A 23,001-nucleotide genomic window follows, 5' to 3' on the forward strand; every position below is an offset into this window, starting at 1 on the left:
CATATTAGCAAGATTTTCTGTGACGGTCTGAATAACTATTTACTGCTATATAAATTGAAGTTATTGAACCTCTGTAATGGTATTACATGGTTCACTCCATTTTGGTTGCTCATTGCATTTCCCTGTTTAAACCTTGTGCAGAGGGAACAGCAGCTATATCAGCACACAATATAGATGGGCCAGATGTCATTTTTCTTAATTCATTTCAATGTATGAATAAATACTCATTATCTAGTTAACGCAATACTGTAGTGTGTGGTCTTTATATAGGGAATAACTACATTTGTTACCATCTACCAAACAAAATGTGATATCTGCATGTACTGTGTGCCAGGACAAGGAATCCACATTCACTATACTGGCTGATTGCGTAATTGTATCCAGAGACTTAGGACATAGGTATCTACGATCCAGTTTAAAGGGACTCAGCATACTGTACAATTTGTATAGATCGGCGCAGATTTCTGCTATATTTCTTGTGTTTGTGATCGCCGTTACATTACTGAAGTATTTGAACTTCTTATATTGAAGTATTACTGACAATATTTTATTGCTTTTTGTATAGCCAGTGATTGAGCCTTACAAAAATATTTTTATTCTTATACAGTATGTTGGTTTGAATATTTCATAAATCTTTTAAATGGATTAATAAAAGTAAATTTTTAATACAATATTTGAGTGCCCCCAAAAATGTTTCCTTTTCTCTCAATAGGTTACACTGTGTAAGCCTGATATTGTATGTTAGAAACATGTGTATCATTTTAATGCATAGTTGCCTTTGCCTGTAACTAAAAAAAACCCCAAACAAACTGCATGTGATGGTAACTCTCAATGCCCTCCAGTAACCGATGTGTGTGAGAGCTAAAATATCCCTTTTTCCTATTGGATGATGTTCACTAACTTATGATTGGTAGATATAAGTTACTTTAAATTTGCACGTTTTTGGTCTCAATATATTTTTATTCCGTTTTCTAAAGGTGAAAGGGACATCACCATACAAATAAAATTGGGACAGTATGAGGTAGTGTAGTCACATCAACAAAGTACTGTAGTTGTGGAACATGAGTAGCTCTGGCAATCTTAGACCATTCTCACTGACAGAGACAGCCTTCTAAAGGTGAGCTTAAATTACACATTGCCCAATCTAACTACATTTTCTGCATGGACTAATCTAAGGGAGAGGAAGTCACAATGTATAGAAGAAGAGGTATGGGAGGGGGACAGGGGGGTGATGAGAATACAATATATCTGATAGGTAGAAGAAGTTTCAGGGTAAGCAAGGTATGGTCCCAGTCTAGGTTCTCCAGAATTATAGTCAATACTAGCGGAATACAACTCTTATGAGACCGGACGTCCAGAGTCCATCTGTCATGGGACAGCCCTCTGGTCTGTCTACTTCTAAATTTAGCTCACCTGCCCTCAGCAGGACAGACTACACTGAAGTGCAAAAAGTCATGGGATAGCAGTATGTAAAGATAATGGCAGTTGGCATCACCGTATAGTGACGTCTTGGAAATACCAGACCTGAACAATTATAATCTAACATCTTGTTTGCCAGTTTGAACACCAGCTAGGATGCTCATGGCAAGGCAACGTGAGTGTTCGGAGTTCAAATGGAGCATGATAGTGGGTGCCCGATGAATGGGACATTTCATTTTCGAAGATGTGTGGACATTCAACATTCCTCGATCTGCGGTGTCACGTGTGTACGGGAATACTTCATGGAATGCATTACCACCCACTGTGGACAGCACAGTGGCCGACCACGGGTGCTTAATGATCGTGACCTGCAGCATCTGGCCAGAATTGTCTGTGGTAATGTAACAGACAAGCGACACTGGCTCAAATCACTTCCACATTCAGTGCAGGAAGGACCAGACGTATATCCAGCAGGTCAGTGCAGCATTCTTTAGCATCTATGGGATATGGGAGCAGAAGACCCATCAGAGTGCCCCTGTTAACACTGCCGGACACAGTGCCTCACCTGGGCATGTGACATCGCTAATTGGACTTTGGAGGACTGGTAACATGTGACATGGTCCGATGAATCATGGTTCTAGTTGTTTTGGCCTGATTTGGTGTGGCACAGAACCCATGAGACCATGGATCTTCGTTGTCAACAAGGCACTGTGCAGGCTGGTGGTGGTTCCATAATGCTGTGGAGGGTGTTAATGTGGCATGGATTGGGTCAGCTGGTCAGCCTGAACATGTCATTGACCATAACCTCTATGTTGCATTGCTTGATGACCATTTGCAGCCCTTAATGGACTCCATGTACCCCCACAACGATGGAATATTCAAGCAGGATAATGCACCATGTCATCAGTCCCAAGTTGTACAGAATTGGTTAGAGGAGCATTATGGAGAGTTTTGATGAATTGTGTGGCCACCACGTTTGTCCGACATGAACCCAATCGAGCATTTATGGGACATGGTGGATAGGTCCATTCGCACCTAAAATCCTTCACCTACACATATCAGGGAGCTGTGGGAAGCTACCTGGATGGCATAGGTCAACATTTCTCTGAGGTCTTCCGTCAACTTGTGGAATTGATGCCACGTCAAGTTGCGGCACTTCGCCAGGCTAGAGTGGGTCCTACACGATACTAGGAATCTATCCCATGACTTTTGGCACTTCAGTGTACATGGCTACTCTTAGCTATGTACTGACAACTCCCTATTAAGCTGCTGTTATGAGGAGTCACACAGCTTGACAATCCAGCATGAAAAGGTTGCAAGCACCACCTAGCCTGTAACTCTCAGTATGTAACCAGCATTTTGGAGAATCTGGGCTGTTGTGTGGGATTCGAGATGGCCGTTCATCATCAATAATTAACAACCATCGATGGTCAACTACCAATCGTTGTTCCTTTAATGGCAGAGATTCAATGGTTCTCTGCCATCAATGGCAGACTTGGACCCAATGTTTTCTTTTTCCCGAGAGCAAAGAGTTTAGCCTCGCCCCCTGGTGACCCATTATGCCCCACCTTAGATTCTGATTGACTCATGCAGCGGTGGCCATTGAGGGGTGCAAAGCATTGATGATTCACCATACATGGTTTTGTGCCATCAATGGTAATCATCACTGTTGACCATCAATTGACAGCCCACGGATGGCCATCCCTATTGTGGGATGATGTCCACCAATACTTTTCAAAGGTCTAAAGTGCCATTAGTTGTATGAAGAGGGTGTAGACCTACAGTAAATAGGCTTGGTACGTGTGAATAGGGAGAGTTTAGGTAGTTTATGGAGATGTCAATGTGAATTTTGAGAAGTTTGCTTAAAATCCAGTATTTCCACAATTGTAACGCACAACGGAATATGCTGGCACTATTTAAACAAATATAGATATGATGGCCCTAAATTGCCTTCTATAGAGCTTTCACCTCTCTTTGCAAAGCTTATCTGCATAGGTCCCTCCTTTATTACTTAATTGACTTAAACTGTATTATAAAGCTGACTTTATATTCACAGATGAGCCGACATAGTACTTGTAGCTACAACAGTTTATATAACTTATCACAGCAGGATTGTTATGGTGCATACACACGGTCAGATTTTTCCTTCAGATCTGAACGATAACGATTTAAAAATCGTTCAGTCGTTCATATCTGAAGGAAAATCTGACATTCCTGAACGATGAACGATGCGCGTTCCCGTTTGTCAGATAACGATATCTGACATCTGATGTGTTTGCAGTCAGACTTGAACGATTCCATTCATTTTAATGCAGTCAAAAATCGTTCAATCGTTCAAAACTTTGGTAAAATCGTTCATCTGACAAATCTGACCGTGTGTATGCTCCATAACACTATACACAACATGTTGTAAAAGGAACATTTCCCCGGATTGACAAAGGTGGTTGCAGTTATTCTTTGATACTCTTTGCAAAGAGTCATTTAAAGACTGAAAAGTTCCACAACATTTAGAGCACATAGAAATCTGCTAGAGTGGATCAGAGCTAAAGCCAATCATTGCACTGCTCTGAAATAGCTGGTTCAGCCGCATTACTGAATTTGTGCAAACGCCCAGACATACAGGCCTGATTCAGAGCTGCACTTAATGTGACCGCAGCACCGGCCTCTGCTGCGAATGGAATGCTAGTGAAACTATACGCACGATCAGAGTCATACGCAAATCTGCGAGAATAGCCGTCATCCGCACTTACACCTCCACCCCCATGCTTGGTGCAGGAAATGTGACGGAATTTGGCATCCACAGTGCCCAACTCATATTCACAAGTAACTATGGCTACTCACCTACTACTAAACCTTTCTCTTCTATCCGTTCACGTTCTTTCTGCCTAGTTGCCACCCAGAGATTCTGACGTCTGAGAAGCGTATGGCGCTAAATTGCGCATATGTTTACAAAGATGGCTATGCACCCCACAACGCATGCGCGGTATGCGGAAGATCTCCAGAAGCAGCCACATTTGCGTGTGACTCAGAATCAAGCCAACAATGTACAAGTTAAGCTTTTATAGTGTACTCATAGTGCTGGGACAGCAAGGACCAATTTATTCTGTTGTGCGGCGTGGTTTGGGTAGGGCTGGAGTCATTTAAGGCCGTATTCCGCCAACAAGACCTATTACATTTTTCAGCCAAATGTAGAGCAAGGTGAATACTTTGTGGAACAGTGTTGAAAGTTTCACTCTGGTCTGAAATCCTCTTTGTTTTGGTATGGCTAATGTAACGCTGATAGGTTTATGCTGATGTATCCATTAGCGGCTTTTGATGTGTGTGAGATAAGACCAGAATACAAACAGGAGGAAACAGTTTAGTGCATGCTACTGTGAAGCCTCGGGAGATTGAATCACATTAGATTCGGCAGGCTGGCTGGACACTTGCTTAGCTGACGTTCTGCCACTCATATGTTATTACAATCTCAGTAGTAAATGTTCCAAAACCAGCAGTAAAAGTCTTTAAGTAGGTTTTTATAGCATAATGATGAATGGTGTTGGTGTAAGGCGCTACCCTTTGTTTGGATTTGCAGGCATCCCAAACTGACCTCTTTTTTTTTTTTCTTTCTTAATATGCAGTTCAGGCTTCACCGTACATATACAATGACATTGATTCACACAATGTAGAACGTCTTTATTTCCGTTTTGTGTGGTACATAATAAATAAAGCCGGCTGCACACTCATTCAATCAGCGGATGTCTTTATGACATAAAATACTTATTTTGATTTGTAAGGGGTTTGAAAAGTCCCTACTATTTACATGCTCTTCATCTAGTTCTTTGGTGGAGGTTACACTAATGCTGGGTACTCACTACACCATGTGTGTACCCAGCGACCGCATGATGCAGTGGACGACTGCGCAATGTTTAGCAGCATGGCGTTGTTCATTGCATTGTTCCATCTGCTGGGCTTCACGTGCACTCGCATTCGGGTATACACACTATGTGATACGCACTCATATATTCCGATTCGCGTCAGAACGATATATATCCTGCAATGAATCGCATAGTTTGTACCCAGCTTAATTTACCTCAAATAGATGCTAGTCCTATGCTTTTGATCAGTATGATCAGTCTGCGAGCTGATCTCATCCCAGCTGAGTGAATAAGTGACACTTGCATTAAAGTACACATTGACTACAAACAATGGAGACAGCTAATTAGTAAATTAGATTAATATATGTGAGAATCCAGCTCATTAAATAACTAGGAACTAGTTGCATTGTTGAGGCATGACTACTGTAAATTCAGGCATCACTCTTTCCTAATGGTGTGATAGGCTACACTGTCTTGATAATTGGTTCAGCACCCACAATGGCTGCAGTGTATGGGTGACTGGTAGAAATGAAGGAGAGTTGAGAACAGGACCGGTTCCAGCATGACCACAAGCCACACCCCATAAATGACGCTATTTGGGGGCGTGCCCGTATGACACTCCTCCCATTTAACATCAGGCTGGGGGCGAGCCCGGCACTACGTGAGTACCTGGGCTTCCCCCAGCTCTCTCCCTGCACTGAATGCGCGTGGCATCCATTCTTCTTCCCAGGGGCCAGCACAGCTGCGGTGGTGGAAGTGCCCAACATCCCGACCACTCGCGGGACAGTTTGTCCCGCAGGTGGAACAGCGGGGCAGTGCCCGAAAAGCGGGAATGACTGGGAGGGGTGCGCCTTCTATGGGGTGGCGCCACTGTTCGACCGCAGTGGTCAAACATGCCTCGAGCCGGCCCTGGTTGAGAAGAAAGGCGCAGGAACATCTGTCTTTAAAATGGGTACACACTTGAACGACCTGGCAATCTTGTGGCGGTCCGATACGATGTAATGATACATCGTGCTAGCATATGCACTACATGGTCCACCATATGATTACAAAATATATTGTTACAGGATTAATGTTACCGCACCACATCGTAAATCACATTGTCTTATCTGACACGCCCGTCGTATGGCAAGCTGTGATGATGTGTGAAAACGATATATATTGGGTGTACACGTTATACAGTGCTTATGCAGATTGGCTGTGGCTTGCAAGATTGGCCAATATATCTGCATAGTGTGTACCCAGCTTTAAGGGGGGTACACACTAGGGTAACAGGACAGCGGAACAGCCATACAGCCGATCTGACGATTGGTGCAGACACACTTAGCAATCATTAGCCTGATGTATCAAGACTGATGCCATGTCTGACCAGGCATTTACATGTGCCCACCCAGTTGTGATATCAGTCACCGCCGGACTCTGCAGCAAGTGTACGGCTGGTCGGCTGACCACTCATACAAACAGCACGATGTGCCGATGTATCTGCAGATATATTGGGCATCGGCTGTGCTGCACAGCTGACGCGATATGTCTGTGAGCGACGTAGTTTACAGGCATATCGTCTGCACACACTGGCCGACGCACACACGATGCATCAACCGTTCAATTGAATGGCCAATATGTCAGGCAGTGTGTACCCAGCATTAGTCTCCGCATTGTGAGATTGGGTGTTGCCCTGTTTCTAAGTTCATTAAAGCGTGTATAACAATATTTAAATTGCTGACATTGCTTGTTTACAGTATACAGGGCACCACAAATTCTTCAGCTGCGATGTCCCGTGTAGTATCTGTAGTGTTTATTTATCAAATCACTATGTGCTGTTTATGTCCTTATTAGTCAATCAGTATGTTGTAATGTTTACTGCTCTGTAGGCTTTGATAAAAGGATGTTTAATTCTTAGCTGTTGCCAGTCTGCTGATGTAGAGAATAAAGTATTATGCTAGATACACAGTGTGGTTTTGTGTATTTACTTTTTCTGGAATGTGAACAAACCCCTAGGTTGCTCCTGTTCCAGAAATGTGGTTCAAAGAATAAAGGAGAGATTGCAGCTTATTGTCAGTTTTCCTGTTCTTCCTCTTCCTAATTTGTACTTTGTCTTCCTCCATCCAACCCCTTTACCATTGTGTTCTGGGCTACCCCATATGAAAAAGATCACTTTGTTCAAACATCTTGGGTGTAAAATGGTAGATTGTGTCACCATGTCACCTATATAAGTCCTGTTGTGTTATTGTCACATTTATATGGACGCACATGACCTCCTGTAAAAGCATCAGGATGACATTGTCCGCGGGATAGAATGCTTTTTTGATGGAAGGAGGATTCTGAAAGCTATAAGACTGTGTCATTCATTGATGAATGCAGGCTAGATGGATTCATGCAACTTGTATTTGATGTGATTCCATGCTACAGCCATGTAAAACAACTTTCTTTGTACACATTCTTGGAGGTGGCAGAGTTTGAATACACTTTTCATGGGATACTGTTTACCTTATAAGTTATGTTACATATGCATTTAGTTTTTGCATGCTGGGCAACTATTTCCTGCTTACCTGTGGTACACAAATGACTGGACAGCTTTATTTTAACACTACAGTTTTTTTGTGTTGGGTTTAAAAGCACACAACTCCTAACTCTACTTCTACCAGTGTATTAAATACATCCAAATTTGTGATACATTCCGATGTGGATATTACTGGACAAATAGGCCCATTTGCAGAATGCAACCATACATTCTTCTGCTAGTAAATAATCCTTACTATCCTATACATTGCAATCCATACAGGGTGAATATATTTAGAAAAAAATGTCAATGTACATTGGGCATCCACAGTCCGTTGTACTATGAATATTCCATTCCCTGCTGTTATACTGTACATAAATAAATAGATGAAGCTTCATTGTTTATGATTGGTGTGGACAACGTGTGTCACAGTTGTCGTCTACTTTCCCGGAATGTCTGAGAGATGAGTCCTGAGCTCTCATGGACTCCCGAGAGAGTAAACCAGCCTCCTGGATCTTACTACTTCCTCTGAGAATCTATATGTGGTGAAACGCGTCATTGTGATCTAGCACCCCACTGCATAATGCTGCAAATAGCCTCATTGTACAGTGGGTGCACAATGATGGAAATCACAGAGCCACACCCTCCACATCTCTTACCTGGCCTCCGCCATCTCCCTGGCAGCCCGGGTAAAAGTTGTTGAGAAGTATAACCTGTGGCTCTCCAAGTATTGTGTAACTACAAGCCCTAGTAAGCCAGCTGAGACCATAAAGTGGTGATAATTTAGTCCTTACATTTAAAGCACATATGTATTATATAATGAGGTGTGTAAGCCATTCTGATGCCTTTTACTAAATCATGTGTGTTACACAATATATGGCCTGCTTCTCCTCAAACGTCTTCTCTTGTGTGCATTAATGTGGCCAAATGTGCAAGGATTGAGTCACCCACTTTTCCAGCAGGTGCAGTTTCTCCATTTGAGCACAGCCTCCTATGCTTGTGGCTGTGCATCTGGGAACATTGACACGCCTGCGGTTCTTCCATAGTATGCCCACTGAATGGCCCATGTTTGTGTGCATTATTAGCCACCTCCCAGTGACGCCCATCACTTTTCCGCCACCTGTCTGATACTGTCTGTCCCGATTGCAACAACACCTTTGTGCATACACTCTGTGTAATGCATGTGTGGCAGGGGTTCTCAGAAATGCTAGCACATAATACATATATATGTCTGTGTGTGTGTGTGTGTATATATATATATATATATAATATAGTGACACGGACAGCATGCTTTCACATGAGGTCAATGTGGAGCAGCAGGTTTTTGCGGAGATGAATCAATAAACAGCATGGTAATGAGATCCAGTCCAGGTTTTCCTGGGATCAGTTGTAAGCCACAAGCAGGGCTAATTATCAGCACCTGTTATCTGTCTTTACAGTTGTCAGTGCAATTCCACAATGCTTCCGATGGTGAATCAGTCGCCCGGACAATAGGTTGGGGGGTGTGGGGTTACGATAGGAAGCCATATGGATGTGTTAGCAACTTGCTTGTGAAATGTAAACTGCCATGCTGTGAAGTATATGCTGTCCGAAGCTTACCTGATGCTGAGAATAAAGGAACTGCTTGAACCTTTTAATCCAGCATATGTGATCCTTTTCACTATATATATATATATATATATATATATATATATATATATATAAATATATATATATATATAATCTGTACTACTATTAGAAGAACGTTGTGTCTGTCTGTTTGTTCAAAAGTTGGAACACACTACTGAACCGATTTTCATGGAAACTGCATCATGTTGTAGTGGAAACTCCTTGTCACAAATCGCACTGCTACAGCTACCGGGTCACTTATCTGGTTTCCACCTCCATGATCCAGCTATGTGACACACTCTCCAGCTATGGCTTCTTCTCATCTCCTGTAGCCTCCCTGGCTTCCACATCAAATATTCCCTCCAGTGCTGGCTGCTGGGCGCAGCCATAATAGTCTGAGTCAGGTGAATATCCATCCTTCAACAGGAAACCAATATGCAGTCACATGATGCCTGCAGCCAATCCCTGACAAGCCAGGGGTATATAAGGACTCTCCCTGCACACAGCACTTGTTGCCAGTGCAATGTTGTTCACAGCCTAGCTGAGTGCTTCCCAGTGAACACCTGCAGATTCTTATCATTGTCTAGAGACTCGTGCAGTTTCCCATCTTGCTGCACTACTGGCTACAGTATCTGGCTCCACCCCAATGATTCTGCAATCAGGTATCGGATTGCAGGATCATCGGGATGAAACCAGACGCCACCGGTTCCATTCGCTGGTTCCATTCCAGATATCACATCTCAAGTCAGCCAGCTTCACTCACTCTGACTCCAATCCATAACCCAAGTCTGGATCCACAAAAAATTGTAGCACAAGCGTGACATTCCCAGAAATAACCTGCACTTAGTTTAATCTCGATCTGTCAAGTTAAAGCTGAACAATAATAAAAACTAAATTTACTGACATAATCAATGCAAGAGATAGATATGGCACCATGCGCACGGCCGGTAAGGAGTGGGGGGGGGGGGGGGGAGAAATGCTTTGAATATACTTGAATAGGGTAGGCTACATAGCAGTCTGTGCCCAGGGCACACAGTGACATTGCTGTGAGTGGTAGGTGAATAGGATAGGCTACATAGCAGTCTGTGCACAGGGCACACAGTGACATTGGTGTGAGTGGTGGGTGAATAGGATAGGATACATAGCAGTCTGTGCACAGGGCACACAGTGACATCAGTGTGAGTGGTGGGTGAATAGGAGAGGCTACATAGCAGTCTGTGCACAGGGCACACAGTGACATTGGTGTGAGTGGTGGGTGAATAGGATAGGCTACATAGCAGTGTGTGCACAGGGCACACAGTGACATTGGTGTGAGTGGTGGGTGAATAGGATAGGCTACATAGCAGTCTGTGCACAGAGCACACAGTGACATTGGTGTGAGTGGTGGGTGAATAGGATTGGCTACATAGCAGTCTGTGCCCAGGGCACACAGTGACATTGCTGTGAGTGGTAGGTGAATAGGATAGGCTACATAGCAGTCTGTGCACAGGGCACACAGTGACATTGGTGTGAGTGGTGGGTGAATAGGATAGGCTACATAGCAGTCTGTGCACAGGGCACCCAGTGACATTGGTGTGAGTGGTGGATGAATAGGATAGGCTACATAGCAGTCTGTGCACAGGGCACTCAGTGACATTGGTGTGAGTGGTGGGTGAATAGGATAGGCTATATAGCAGTCTGTGCACGGCACACAGTGACATTACTGTGAGTGGTGGGTGAATAGGAGAGGCTACATAGCAGTCTGTGCACAGGGCACACAGTGACATTGGTGTGAGTGGTGGGTGAATAGGATAGGCTACATAGCAGTCTGTGCACAGGGCACACAGTGACATTGGTGTGAGTGGTGGGGGAATAGGATAGGCTACATAGCAGTCTGTGCACAGAGCACACAGTGACATTGGTGTGAGTGGTGGGTGAATAGGATTGGCTACATAGCAGTCTGTGCCCAGGGCACACAGTGACATTGGTGTGAGTGGTGGGTGAATAGGATAGGCTACATAGCAGTGTGTGCACAGGGCACACAGTGACATTGGTGTGAGTGGTGGGTGAATAGGATAGGCTACATAGCAGTCTGTGCACAGAGCACACAGTGACATTGGTGTGAGTGGTGGGTGAATAGGATTGGCTACATAGCAGTCTGTGCCCAGGGCACACAGTGACATTGCTGTGAGTGGTAGGTGAATAGGATAGACTACATAGCAGTCTGTGCACAGGGCACACAGTGACATAGGTGTGAGTGGTGGGTGAATAGGATAGGCTACATAGCAGTCTGTGCACAGGGCACCCAGTGACATTGGTGTGAGTGGTGGGTGAATAGGATAGGCTACATAGCAGTCTGTGCACAGGGCACACAGTGACATTGGTGTGAGTGGTGGGTGAATAGGATAGGCTACATAGCAGTCTGTGCACAGAGCACACAGTGACATTGGTGTGAGTGGTGGGTGAATAGGATTGGCTACATAGCAGTCTGTGCCCAGGGCACACAGTGACATTGCTGTGAGTGGTAGGTGAATAGGATAGACTACATAGCAGTCTGTGCACAGGGCACACAGTGACATTGGTGTGAGTGGTGGGTGAATAGGATAGGCTACATAGCAGTCTGTGCACAGGGCACCCAGTGACATTGGTGTGAGTGGTGGGTGAATAGGATAGGCTACATAACAGTCTGTGCACAGGGCACACAGTGACATTGGTGTGAGTGGTGGGTGAATAGGATAGGCTACATAGCAGTCTGTACACAGGGCACACAGTGACATTGGTGTGAGTGGTGGGTGAATAGGATAGGCTACATAGCAGTCTGTGCACAGGGCACACAGTGACATTGGTGTGAGTGGTGGGTGAATAGGATAGGCTACATAGCAGTCTGTGCACAGGGCACACAGTGACATTGGTGTGAGTGGTAGGTGAATAGGATAGGCTACATAACAGTCTGTGTACAGGGCACACAGTGACATTGGTGTGAGTGGTGGGTGAATAGGATAGGCTACATAGCAGTCTGTACACAGGGCACACAGTGACATTGGTGTGAGTGGTGGGTGAATAGGATAGGGTACATAGCAGTCTGTGCACAGGGCACACAGTGACATTGGTGTGAGTGGTAGGTGAATAGGATAGGCTGCATAACAGTCTGTGTACAGGGCACACAGTGACATTGGTGTGAGTGGTAGGTGAATAGGATAGGCTACATAACAGTCTGTGTACAGGGCACACAGTGATATTGGTGTGAGTGGTGGGTGAAGGCGCTGCTGCTACCAGTCTGTATAGTGCTGCTGGTCACGTGGGCCACTCCCGGCATAGGGCCCCTATGCAAAGCAATGTACCTCAAATTTAAAAAAAATGTCAGAAGCGATTTCATCGTGGGCAAATCCGCAGGCATATATAAAAACTCATGGTATCTATCAAATCTTTGTTTACCCCTTTTGCCGTCTAGATAACCAAATGATAAGTCTCTGTTTTATGTCTAGTGTAAACCTGTTTTCTGGCTATTTAATGCCGTCACTAGCCTTCAATGTCAAACTAGTTTTGATATTGCTGTAATAGTTGTCTGATTTGTGGCTTTTGAAACCTTTCTTTGCATCATGACTCATATCAAACAAAGTGTTAGCCAACTTTGTTTAATTGATTTGTGAACAATTCCGGTAAATGTGTAGAGAATTTGGGTATTGTGTTTCAGTGAATGCTTGTTTTAAAGTGCAATTAGTTTGGTATTGTTAACTACTTGCATTCTACTATTACCAAATATCAAATGGAAAAGAGATGGAGATAATATATTAGATTTATATTTTATTTTTAACTATTAGCTGCCTTTTTTTCTCAATCATAACTTTTACAATATCTTGCCGGTCTAACCCTCTGAAATAAAAAGTGTGGTGGTGAAAATGTGGGTAATGTCATGCTCTTTGATTTGCGCAAGTTCCCCTGCATTTCTAGAAAACTACAGAGGTTTACCAAGCAATATGGCTATAACTGTAGAGGAGCAGATGCTGGGGACGTTCTGTAAATCTTCTCCAGACAGTCCAATTTGTCACGATGTATAGAAAAGGCGGTCTGAGTTTTCAGGAGCAGTGCAAAAAAATAAATTTAATTTCATGGAGTAAGGATGCGATAATTGGTATATCCCATCCATTGTGTTAAGGAAATTGTCAGGAATCATTCTTGCCCTCAGTGTCTGCTGTCCTGCCAGGGGTCTCTGCCTGGGGAGTCTCAAGAGTCTGCACTGTTGGCGGGGTTCCGGCATGGTGGTGGTCTTGGGCTCGGAGCTCCATTGGCATTTCTGCAGGCTCTGGACACTGGGCGTTGCCATGTTGGTACCAGTCAGCTGACCGCTAATCCCCAATGGTAGCCGGGCTGATGTTCACCTGAGACATCGGCCAATCACCTCGTGATCCAAGGTATAAATATTCTCTCCGGATAAGCATTCAGGCCTTCATTCAGAGGCGGCCGTACGGTCTACGACCGCACGGAAGCCTCGATGTTTGTCAAGTGCGCCTGCGCACGAGGGAGCCGGCTCCTTCGTGCGCATGCGTGAGACCCGCTACGACCGACAGCGCCGGTCGTAGCGGGTCTCTTTCCAAAGGGGGCGAGCTGTCAATGTTGATTGACAGCTCGCCCCGTTTGGAAGGTGGGCCGGGGGGGTGGCAGCCCAAACGGAGGCGTTCCCATGGGAACGCCTACCATTTGGGGGAGGCCCCACTGGCATCACTAGTGATGTCAGTGGAGAGCTTCCGGCTCTGACAGAGCCAGAATCTCTCCGGGGCTTACGACAAGTGAGACCCTACCCTAGGGTCTCGTCGTAATCCCCGATGGTCACGATGGTCTCTGACCATCGCCACCATCACCCTAGCGGTCGTTAGAGCTGTGGGTGTAACGACCGAAACAGAAGCGGGCGGTCAGGATGCAAGCGGCCGCCCAGTTTCTGAGTGACCGCTTGCATCCTCCGACCGCCTCTGAATGAGGCCCTCAGTGCCTGAGCTTTGTCGCTATTATATGTCCTTGGCTCCAGCTCCCTGACTCTGGTTACCAGTGGTTCCTGCTGCAATTCCTATCCAGCTCCAGTCTGTGCCATACTCCGGTCCCAACCTGGCTCCAGTCTGTGCTATAGTCCGGTCCCTATCTGGCTCCAGTTTGTGCTACAGTCCAGTCCCAATCCGGCCCCAGCTTGTGCTCTAGTTCGGACCCAACCTGGTTCCAGTTGAGCTCCAGTCTGGTTACCATTCTGTCTCTGTTTATATCCCGGTCCGGCCCCAATCTGGTCCCAGTTGTTTCATTCCTGTTCCCATACTACCCAGTCCGTACGGTCTTGCCTAGTCCTGAGTGTCGATTCTATAAGTTCCTGCAGTCACTATTACCATTCTCTATGAACACTTATCAGCTACACCACCTAAGAGAGAGTAATATATATGTCCTTCCCTGCTTCAGACCTCTCAAGTTAGTAGAGAGCGAATATCTGTGTCTCTCCCGGATAATCCTGAATCCCCAGTTCTGGCCGAAATCTTATCTATAAACAACATGTTATATTTATTACATTATTCAATATAAGAAATTAGAAATTGTGTCTCCCCCCCAACCATCATATAAGTGTGCTGACCAATACTCTTATATAAATTACTTATTTCTTTATGCTAGACATGATGATCTGTTTGAGGAAGTGAACCTTATGTTCAGAGCCGGTGCAAGAGTGTTCGGCGCCCCCTACAAAGTTATAAATTTGCGCCCACCTGCAAATATGTCCTCTTGACATGTCTCTTTACAATGTTTCATATTTACCCCTTATCCATGTTATGCCACACAGTAGAGCACCGTATTCACATTGACACACAGTAGAGCCCATTATACACATTATGCCACACAGTAGAGCCCCTTATACACATTATGCAACACAGTAGAGCCCCTTGTACACATTACACTACACAGTAGAGCCCCTTACACACATTACGCAACACATTAGAGCCCCTTATACACATTATGCCATACAGGGCTTATACACATTATGCTACACAGTAGAGCCCCTTATATACATTACGCCACACATTAGAGCCCCTTATACACATTATGCCACACATTAGAGCCCCTTATACACATTACGCCACACAGTAGAGCCTGTTATACACATTACGCCACACATTAGAGCCCTGATTTACATTATGCCACACATTAGTACCCCTTATACGCCACACAGTTTAGCCCCTTATTCACCTTATGCCACACAATAGGGGCCCCCCTTACCTATCTGTTACTAAATACTGATCTGGGCCTAATGCCCTGCCACTTACCCAGGGATCAGGCTATTGCCTGCCTATCTTGGGAAGCATAAAGTGACCTTGGCTTAATGCCCAGAGTCATTTGTGGGGCAATCTGCTGCCTAACATGCCCTACAGGCCTGAGGGGCCTGATTGCACCCACGGGCCTAATGCCAAATATCTGGTTGTCTAGGGAGTGGTGGCCACGGCCACCTGCTGGTAAACTGGCAGAAGGTGCAGTGGGGAGCTTTGTTTAGCGCTTTGCTTCCCACCACCTGCAGCACTCTCCAGTCCGAACTGCTTTCTTTCTGATCTGGCCAGCAGTGCCATCTTCTGTTCTCTTCTGTGGCTGCCTAAGCTCTTCATGCGATGTTCTATCCTTTTGACCGCCGCCATACTGACAGCTTCGTTCGGTGGCAGTGAACAGATGGAGCAATGACCGGGCTGCTTCTTTGGCTTCCTGTCTGTGAGCTGTGATTGGCTTATGAACATCGCCACGTTCAAATATCCGCTGCTGCCTATTAGCCACCAGTCCGCAAACAATGATTGGCTCGCAGTCGGCAACAAATTTAAACTGGTACCACACCCACTTGCAGGGCACTATTTAAAATGGTGATCAAGGCAGTAGCCGGTTTCAGGACAGCATGATGCCTCTCCAGGACGGCTTCCTCCTACAATGCTGACCCTGCATACCACAGCCCGCCAACCCTGCCTCTGTGTCCTTGGATATTAGCAGTTGCAACACAGAGTCTTCAGACCACCTTGGTTTCTACCAGAGAACCCTCAAGTGGCATTGGACTTTATTGCAATAGCAAACAAGGTTAAGGCCTCCAAAATGATTTGCTGACTAACAAATAAGCAAAATACCAAATTCCAAGAGAAGACCACACTAGCCAAGGGTCAAGAAGGGAATGCCTACTATCCATTTGCTGATACATCTCTCGGTCGAAATCCCCTTTAGTGAGAAGAAGCTTGTATGTATTAGACATGAGCTTATGATGTAATGTCTCCGCTAGGAAGAGACATTTCATCTCAATATTCCATAGAATTTCCTTATCAAATGATACAATTAATTGAGGGAATGTTTAAAATATTTGTATCATTGTGCTCCGTTTTGCCCACTTCAGTGGGGAAGTGGACAGGATCCTGGAGTGTAGTCTTCGCTCCCAGGAGCATGTGAAAACTTCCAAAAATTTAGTAAAGAATCAAGAATGCATTGTATATTCATAAATCTGCTCCTCTGATCTGTGTGTGATCTGTAGAGCATCTAGAGTTCTAGACATTTCTGTACTACATTTCAGAAATCTTTCCATTCAACAAGTGATGCAGAACTTGCGTAGTCTAGAAAGGAGGACTTCCTTCTCTGTTCTTACCTGCTCACAACTAATGACCTGAGGGGTGTATTTTCTGAGCACAGAATTACATGGGTGTACAAGTTTTTTTTATTTCAAAATCATGGGACTTCCAAATTGTTATTGAACCATAGTAATTCTTATATAGTATTTTCTGAATTCCAATAAGCTTAGTTTAAATGTGTGTTGCCAAAAAAAGACAAATGAAGTTAATAAACAGGGATCTTTGATGTTTTTATGTTCCATGAAAAAGAAATGAACACTATGTACCAGCCAGAAAACTTAAATTTTTTTTTTTTTTTAAATTATACACTGAACTAGCCCCAGACGTATCCCCAGCAGTAACATGCAACAGATTTTTTCGTTGAGCTTTGATGGTTCTGCAGAATAAGTCAATTGAATTTTCTTCCTAGGTGTTTGTGCAGTTTTTTTTAAGTTCATGGATCTGTGCACAAGTGACCAGAATCCAGCAGAAATGGCATCAGAGTATTTAAAAAAAATACACTTTTTTATTTTTAGTTTCTACTTAAGTAGTGTTTTAGTCAATAAATTTGAAAACAAGTTTAGAGTGAGAACTGTTCCCTATTGCAAAGGCCTTGGAGTGCTAGATACGGTATAAAATGCAGTGGTTTGGGAGTCTGACTGCACAGCTGGGACCACACATGATCTTTCCTTCAGGATATTTCAGTTCTTTGCCTGTCAACAAATTATACTCTTTTACGTGGATTTACAACAGCACTACAGTGGCATAACGTAGGCTCCCTGACAAAATTACACTGTTTACACAAAGCACGGAATCTCCCCGTTAGAGTAAAACACCAAGAACGAAATTAGCACTGAATGTTTTCAAATAATCAAGAGTGCAAGTGTATTTGTAACTTTATCACATGATCCGTCGGAATTGTGGATTTTGAAGACTGATATGTTGAAAGAATGATTACGGTCTAGACTTGTTAGAACAGGAAACGGCAGAAATTCACTCAAGTCAAACAACAAACAGCAGCGTAATTCTCATATTTTTTTTAGCTAATGTTTCTGTGGAATACAGGCCCTGATTCAGAGCCGGACGCTCTGAATCAGGGCCGTCCCTCTCACTGTTTGGAGCGGCCTCCTGGCCGCTCGCATAGCTGTCGGTGACCACCCACAGCTATAGCGAGCGACCAAAATGATGGTCGCAATGGTCAAGACCATCGGGCTTGCGACGAGACCCTTGCGGTGATTCTGACCCACTCAGCGCTCGCGAGCAGGTCAGAATCAGGCCCACTGTCCTCAGTAGATCTAGCATAGGACAAAAGGGTAAAATGCAAAAGGCAGCATTTCAGTTAGTGTGTATCAATTCACATATCAAATCTGCAAAGTATAGCCGCGTAGACTAGGTGATTAAAATGAGCGATTGAACGATAACGACATTGTTATCGTTCAATTGCTCATTAATCGTTTTGCAAATCGGACATAAAAATGTGGAAAACGACCAGCGATGTGCGCTCTCGCTGGTCATTTTCGACATCAATCATCGCCTGAACATGCTGGTCAATCTGCCGATAATGACAGATTGAGCATGTTCAGGGATGAGAGAGGGTGCGACATATCGTTCAGTGTAGGCACTGCAGAATATGATGAACGACTGTACGATTACAATGTTGTAATCGTACTGTCGTTCCACTATCTGCTAGTGGATACGCACATTAAGGAAGCAAGGTCTGTCATTCACACTCTGCTGCTTCAGATTATTGCTGGGTAAAGAAGCACCTTCCTCTTAATCTGGAAAACAGTATCAATAGAGGGTAATGCAGTGGCGTAAATTCATCCCAGATGCCCGGAGGCAAGTTATAATTTGGTGACACCCACCCACCCCCCTCCCCCATCACAGCCGCTGACACTGTAATGTAGGAGTTTGCATGCAGACAGGCTATAGATAGACGAAGGCAGCAACTGATGGTCTGACATGGAGCTCTCCATCGTGTATGGTGGCTTCTCAGGTGCTGGGAAGGGATGCCATGTATTGGGCGGCCGTGACGGTACACTCTGGGTACATAGTTACAGCCCTAAGTGGGGTGAATATGTTGTGGACAATGGAGGAGGTGCCCCTTTAGTGCTGGAGCCCAGCGGCAGGTGCCTCCATTGTCTCCCATAGTTCTGCCCCTGGGGTGATGAGAAAATTGTGTACCTATCTAGTCATGTTTTAACATTTAGTGGGAGATGTTTTAAACCTTCTAAAGAGAGAAAGTGGAGGTTACCCATAGCAACCACTCAGCTTCAAACTAATTTTATATGTGCTTAATGATATCTAGAAGCTGATTGGTTGCCATTAGCAACGTTTCCACTTTTTCTTTTTAGAAGGTTTGATGCATCTCCCCCCACAGGCGCAGAGAGGGGGGGTGGGTACTAATTGTCTGTCTGGGCGTGTCAGAGGGGTCAGGTGCTAAGGGAGGCATTGACCCCCTTTGCAGCGCTGCTGAGGAGGACAAATATCCCCCTGTGCGGCATCGGTGCCTCCCTGTGTGTTGCCAACGCCGCTTAGTGGTGCAGGGAAAATGGTTTTTTTTGTTTTTTTTTTTGAAGGGGAGGGGTTTGCCACCCCTCCCTGGGATTTGGCCAAGCCTTCCCCCCCTCATTACCCGGGCTTGTGGCAGCTCTCTGGGCCAGTTCCCCCCCCTCCTATGACAGTTTTACATGGTGGCAGATTCAGTCACCCACGGTGTTCACCGCAAGGGTAAGGACCAGAGCACTGAGCTATTCAATTATTTGTCAATTTCTCTGCACGGTAAACCCGCAGGCAAAGCGCGTTAACCCATAGATCAGCGTTAAGTGCAGTAATCTATGGGTTACTCTGCGCATTAAGGGCCTGATTCAGAGCCGCTCGTAAGCAGCCGCTCGTTCGCTCCGAGTGATGTTCGCACATATGCGTATGGGTCGTAATGCGCATGCGCCAACCAGTCAGTGCGGTCGGAAATTGTGTGTTCGCAAAATAGTGAGTGCCTGCTAATTTGAGTGACAGGATGAGGCGTTTCTGGGTGGTAACAGGGGAAGGTGCTTGAAAACGGGGAGTGGTGATCCAAACGCAGGCGTGCCAAACGGTCAAAACAGGCGTTTTAAGGGTGTGCATAATTAACAAAGCAGCGTCATCGACCACGTCACTTGGTTGTTTCTTAGCCTGAACTGTTCGCATGATTGCGGTAGGAAAATCCTACCACAAGCACTGCGAGCAGTTCAGACGCCTTTCGATGTACTCGACTAATCTAATAAATAGCGGAGATGACGTATGATGCAAATGGCAAAGGGGCGTCTTTACAAAATAGCGAGCGCATGTTTCGTTCGCTTGCTCAGACATAGAGGCGTCAACAGACCGCAAAGAGCGAGCGCTCAACTTAAATAGCCGGCCCCTTTTTCTGAACGAGCGAGCGCATATAGCGTCCGGCTCTGAATCAGAGGCTGCATATAACAGCGATTTTTTTTTTTTTCCTCGTAGCTCCTCAGGCTACAAGGAAAATCAGCATTAAACGCACCCTCGGGGGCTTAAGGTGCAGGGTAACGACCCTTAATTAAATAGCTCGGGGCTGACCATTAACCACTGGGTAAGCCCTACAGCTAATTGAATCTGCCCCAAAGACTAATATATTTATATTTAGGATGTTTTGTCTGAAACTCGATCATTTGGAATATGTAATGAAGTGTTCTGTAGGGGTTAAATTCCATTGTTTTATTATTCAAGGGCAAGTAGGCATATTAAAAAAAAAAAAATCATTAACATCACAAGCCTTGTAGATGGCTGTAATTGAATGTAACAAGCCATGAGACAAGTGGTTTAAATAACTCAAATATACTTAACTGAATTAATTTTTCTATATTTTTTTAAAGGCAACAAGAGAAACTTTAACGAACCACTGTAATAACCTCGGAGACTCGCTTGGAAAAGAGAACGACCTTGCTTTAATCATCGATGGACAGACCCTAAAGTACGCTCTCTCATTTGAAGTCCGCCAGTGCTTCCTGGACTTGGCACTTTCCTGTAAGGCTGTCATCTGCTGCAGGTACAAAGAATACATTATTTATCTGTCATAACAGCCGCCATATTCCAGAAGTGCTTATGTCTGGAGTTAGGCCTGTGAAAACTATACTGTATCTTGTAAAACAGTTTGGTTGGGAAATGTATAGCACAGATATTCTTGACAGCCAAATCAATGAGAAAAAAGGAAGAAAAGAAATGTTTTTAACTGCAACTTTTTATTATGAGCAAAACAGAAACTTAAGATAATCTCAGATGGAAAACTACAATATAACCAGATGTTGATTTGTTTTATATTTCATGTTGTATTGTTATTTAAGATGTTTTGGGAATGTTCTATTTCTTGACATCTATGGTGCTAAATTTGATTTCATTTCTTATTTTATTGCCGATAGCGAAGTTTGAGCAAGTCCAAATTTACAAGAAAATACACTAGTCCTAAAAGTAAATGCTTTTTTTCTTTTAGATTTTCCTTTAATTGCATTTTGTTATAACATTGTAGTCCTCACACTGTGGAGACTCAACCAGAATTCATGAGAACATCCTATAGTCATTATAATGCCTTAGCTATGTCACTAATGAATATTGGTTCAGTAAACAAAATAGCCTCCTCCACTGTGTGTCATCACGTTGGTATGAAATGACAGTTGGTAAGAACTCTAATCCTTCCACCTGTATCAGTGATGTCACTTCTAGAATGTTTCCACACAACACACATCAATAGTCTATTGTCCTACTTACTCATCACACCCCACCTCATAATGACAACACAGACACTCCTGATTATCAATAACAGCATCAAAACATTGTCCACAATCAAAAAGGTATAACAGTGTAGAAGAAAGGAAAAAGACACACAGGGATGCACAGGCCACATACAGAAAAAAAACAGTCTGAAGAGCAGAAAAGGTTAGGACATCCCAAAAAGTACAATAGTAAAGATGAAGGTAGTGCTAAGGTAAATCTATATACTGCAATAAAATCAAGTGCTGATTATAGAACTAGACAGATGAGGGGGAAGAGAGTGCTGGAGTAAGAGGAGGATAGAGGGAATCAGTACGATTTACCGCCGGACCCATGCCCGGCGGTTGGAATCCTGACAGCGGCATCCCGGCAGAGGAGGAAATCCCGTTCGTCCAAGGTAAGTATTCTCTAACCTAATTCTACACCCTAACCCTCCCTTAGGGGTGCCTAACCCTAACCGTCCCCCCCAGTGCCTAACCCTAATCCCCCCTCTAAGTGCCTTTCCCCGCCGCCTAAACCTAAGTCCCCCGGGGGGTGGGGTGCCTAAACTCAAGTCCCCCCCGGGGGTACCAAACCCTAACCCCCCTTTCCCCTAGCCTAAACCTAACCCCCCGGTGGGTGCCTAACCCGAAGTCCCCCCTGGGAACCCTAAACCTATCCCTCCACCCCCTCACACCCCCCCCCCCCCCCCCGCGATCGGTTTCCCTTCGAGCTGGGAGACGGTCTCCCGGCGTCAGTAAAATGACAGGCGTCTAGATTTAGACGCCTGTCATTTAACCCTCACCGGGATTAAGCAGTCGGGAAGCCGGCTGTCGGGATTAGGTCCGCCGGCTTCCCGACTTCATACCGGATAGGGAATAGACGAAAACAGTTGAGGTTCACTGGAGAGAGAAAGTGAGTGAGAGGGAACATTTTTGTTTCTGCTTTCCAGGCCCTCGTTATACAGATATTAAAACTTACACCAACCAATAGAAATATATGAATAAAAGCAATATTCAGGTCAAATAATATGATGGTTATATACAGGATGTTATGTTTTTATTATATTGATGATGGCATTCCTTTAAGTAAAAAAAACAAAAAAAAAACAGCAAATTGGCACTTACATTTTTTTTTTATAAATGATTGTTATCTGTCTTGTGAGTATTTGTCAGCAGGAAATGGAGTAAAGAACTGCGGCACTGTCATCTGGCTTTTGTTGTTAAGTTTTACCTTACTTCAACAGTCACAAGTGCCAGAAACCTCTCTGAAATGGTCTTCATTGTTCACTAAAGCG

At 44.6% G+C, this 23,001-nt stretch overlaps 1 protein-coding gene across 2 annotated transcripts in view; it reads left to right on the top strand.

Moving 5' to 3' along the window:
- Positions 1-23,001, top strand: part of ATP8A2 (ATPase phospholipid transporting 8A2) — a 758,530-nt gene that overhangs the window by 274,882 nt on the left and 460,647 nt on the right. For both annotated transcript variants that reach the window (XM_088460283.1, XM_088460284.1), the window contains one exon: positions 20,834-21,006. In XM_088460283.1, coding sequence (XP_088316409.1) covers positions 20,834-21,006 — 173 coding nt within the window. The remainder of the gene's footprint in view (positions 1-20,833; positions 21,007-23,001) is intronic.

The sequence above is a fragment of the Taudactylus pleione genome, unplaced genomic scaffold (assembly GCF_031769625.1).
Source record: "Taudactylus pleione unplaced genomic scaffold, aTauple2 ptg000043l, whole genome shotgun sequence".
In the NCBI taxonomy this organism is placed as follows: Eukaryota; Metazoa; Chordata; class Amphibia; order Anura; family Myobatrachidae; genus Taudactylus; species Taudactylus pleione.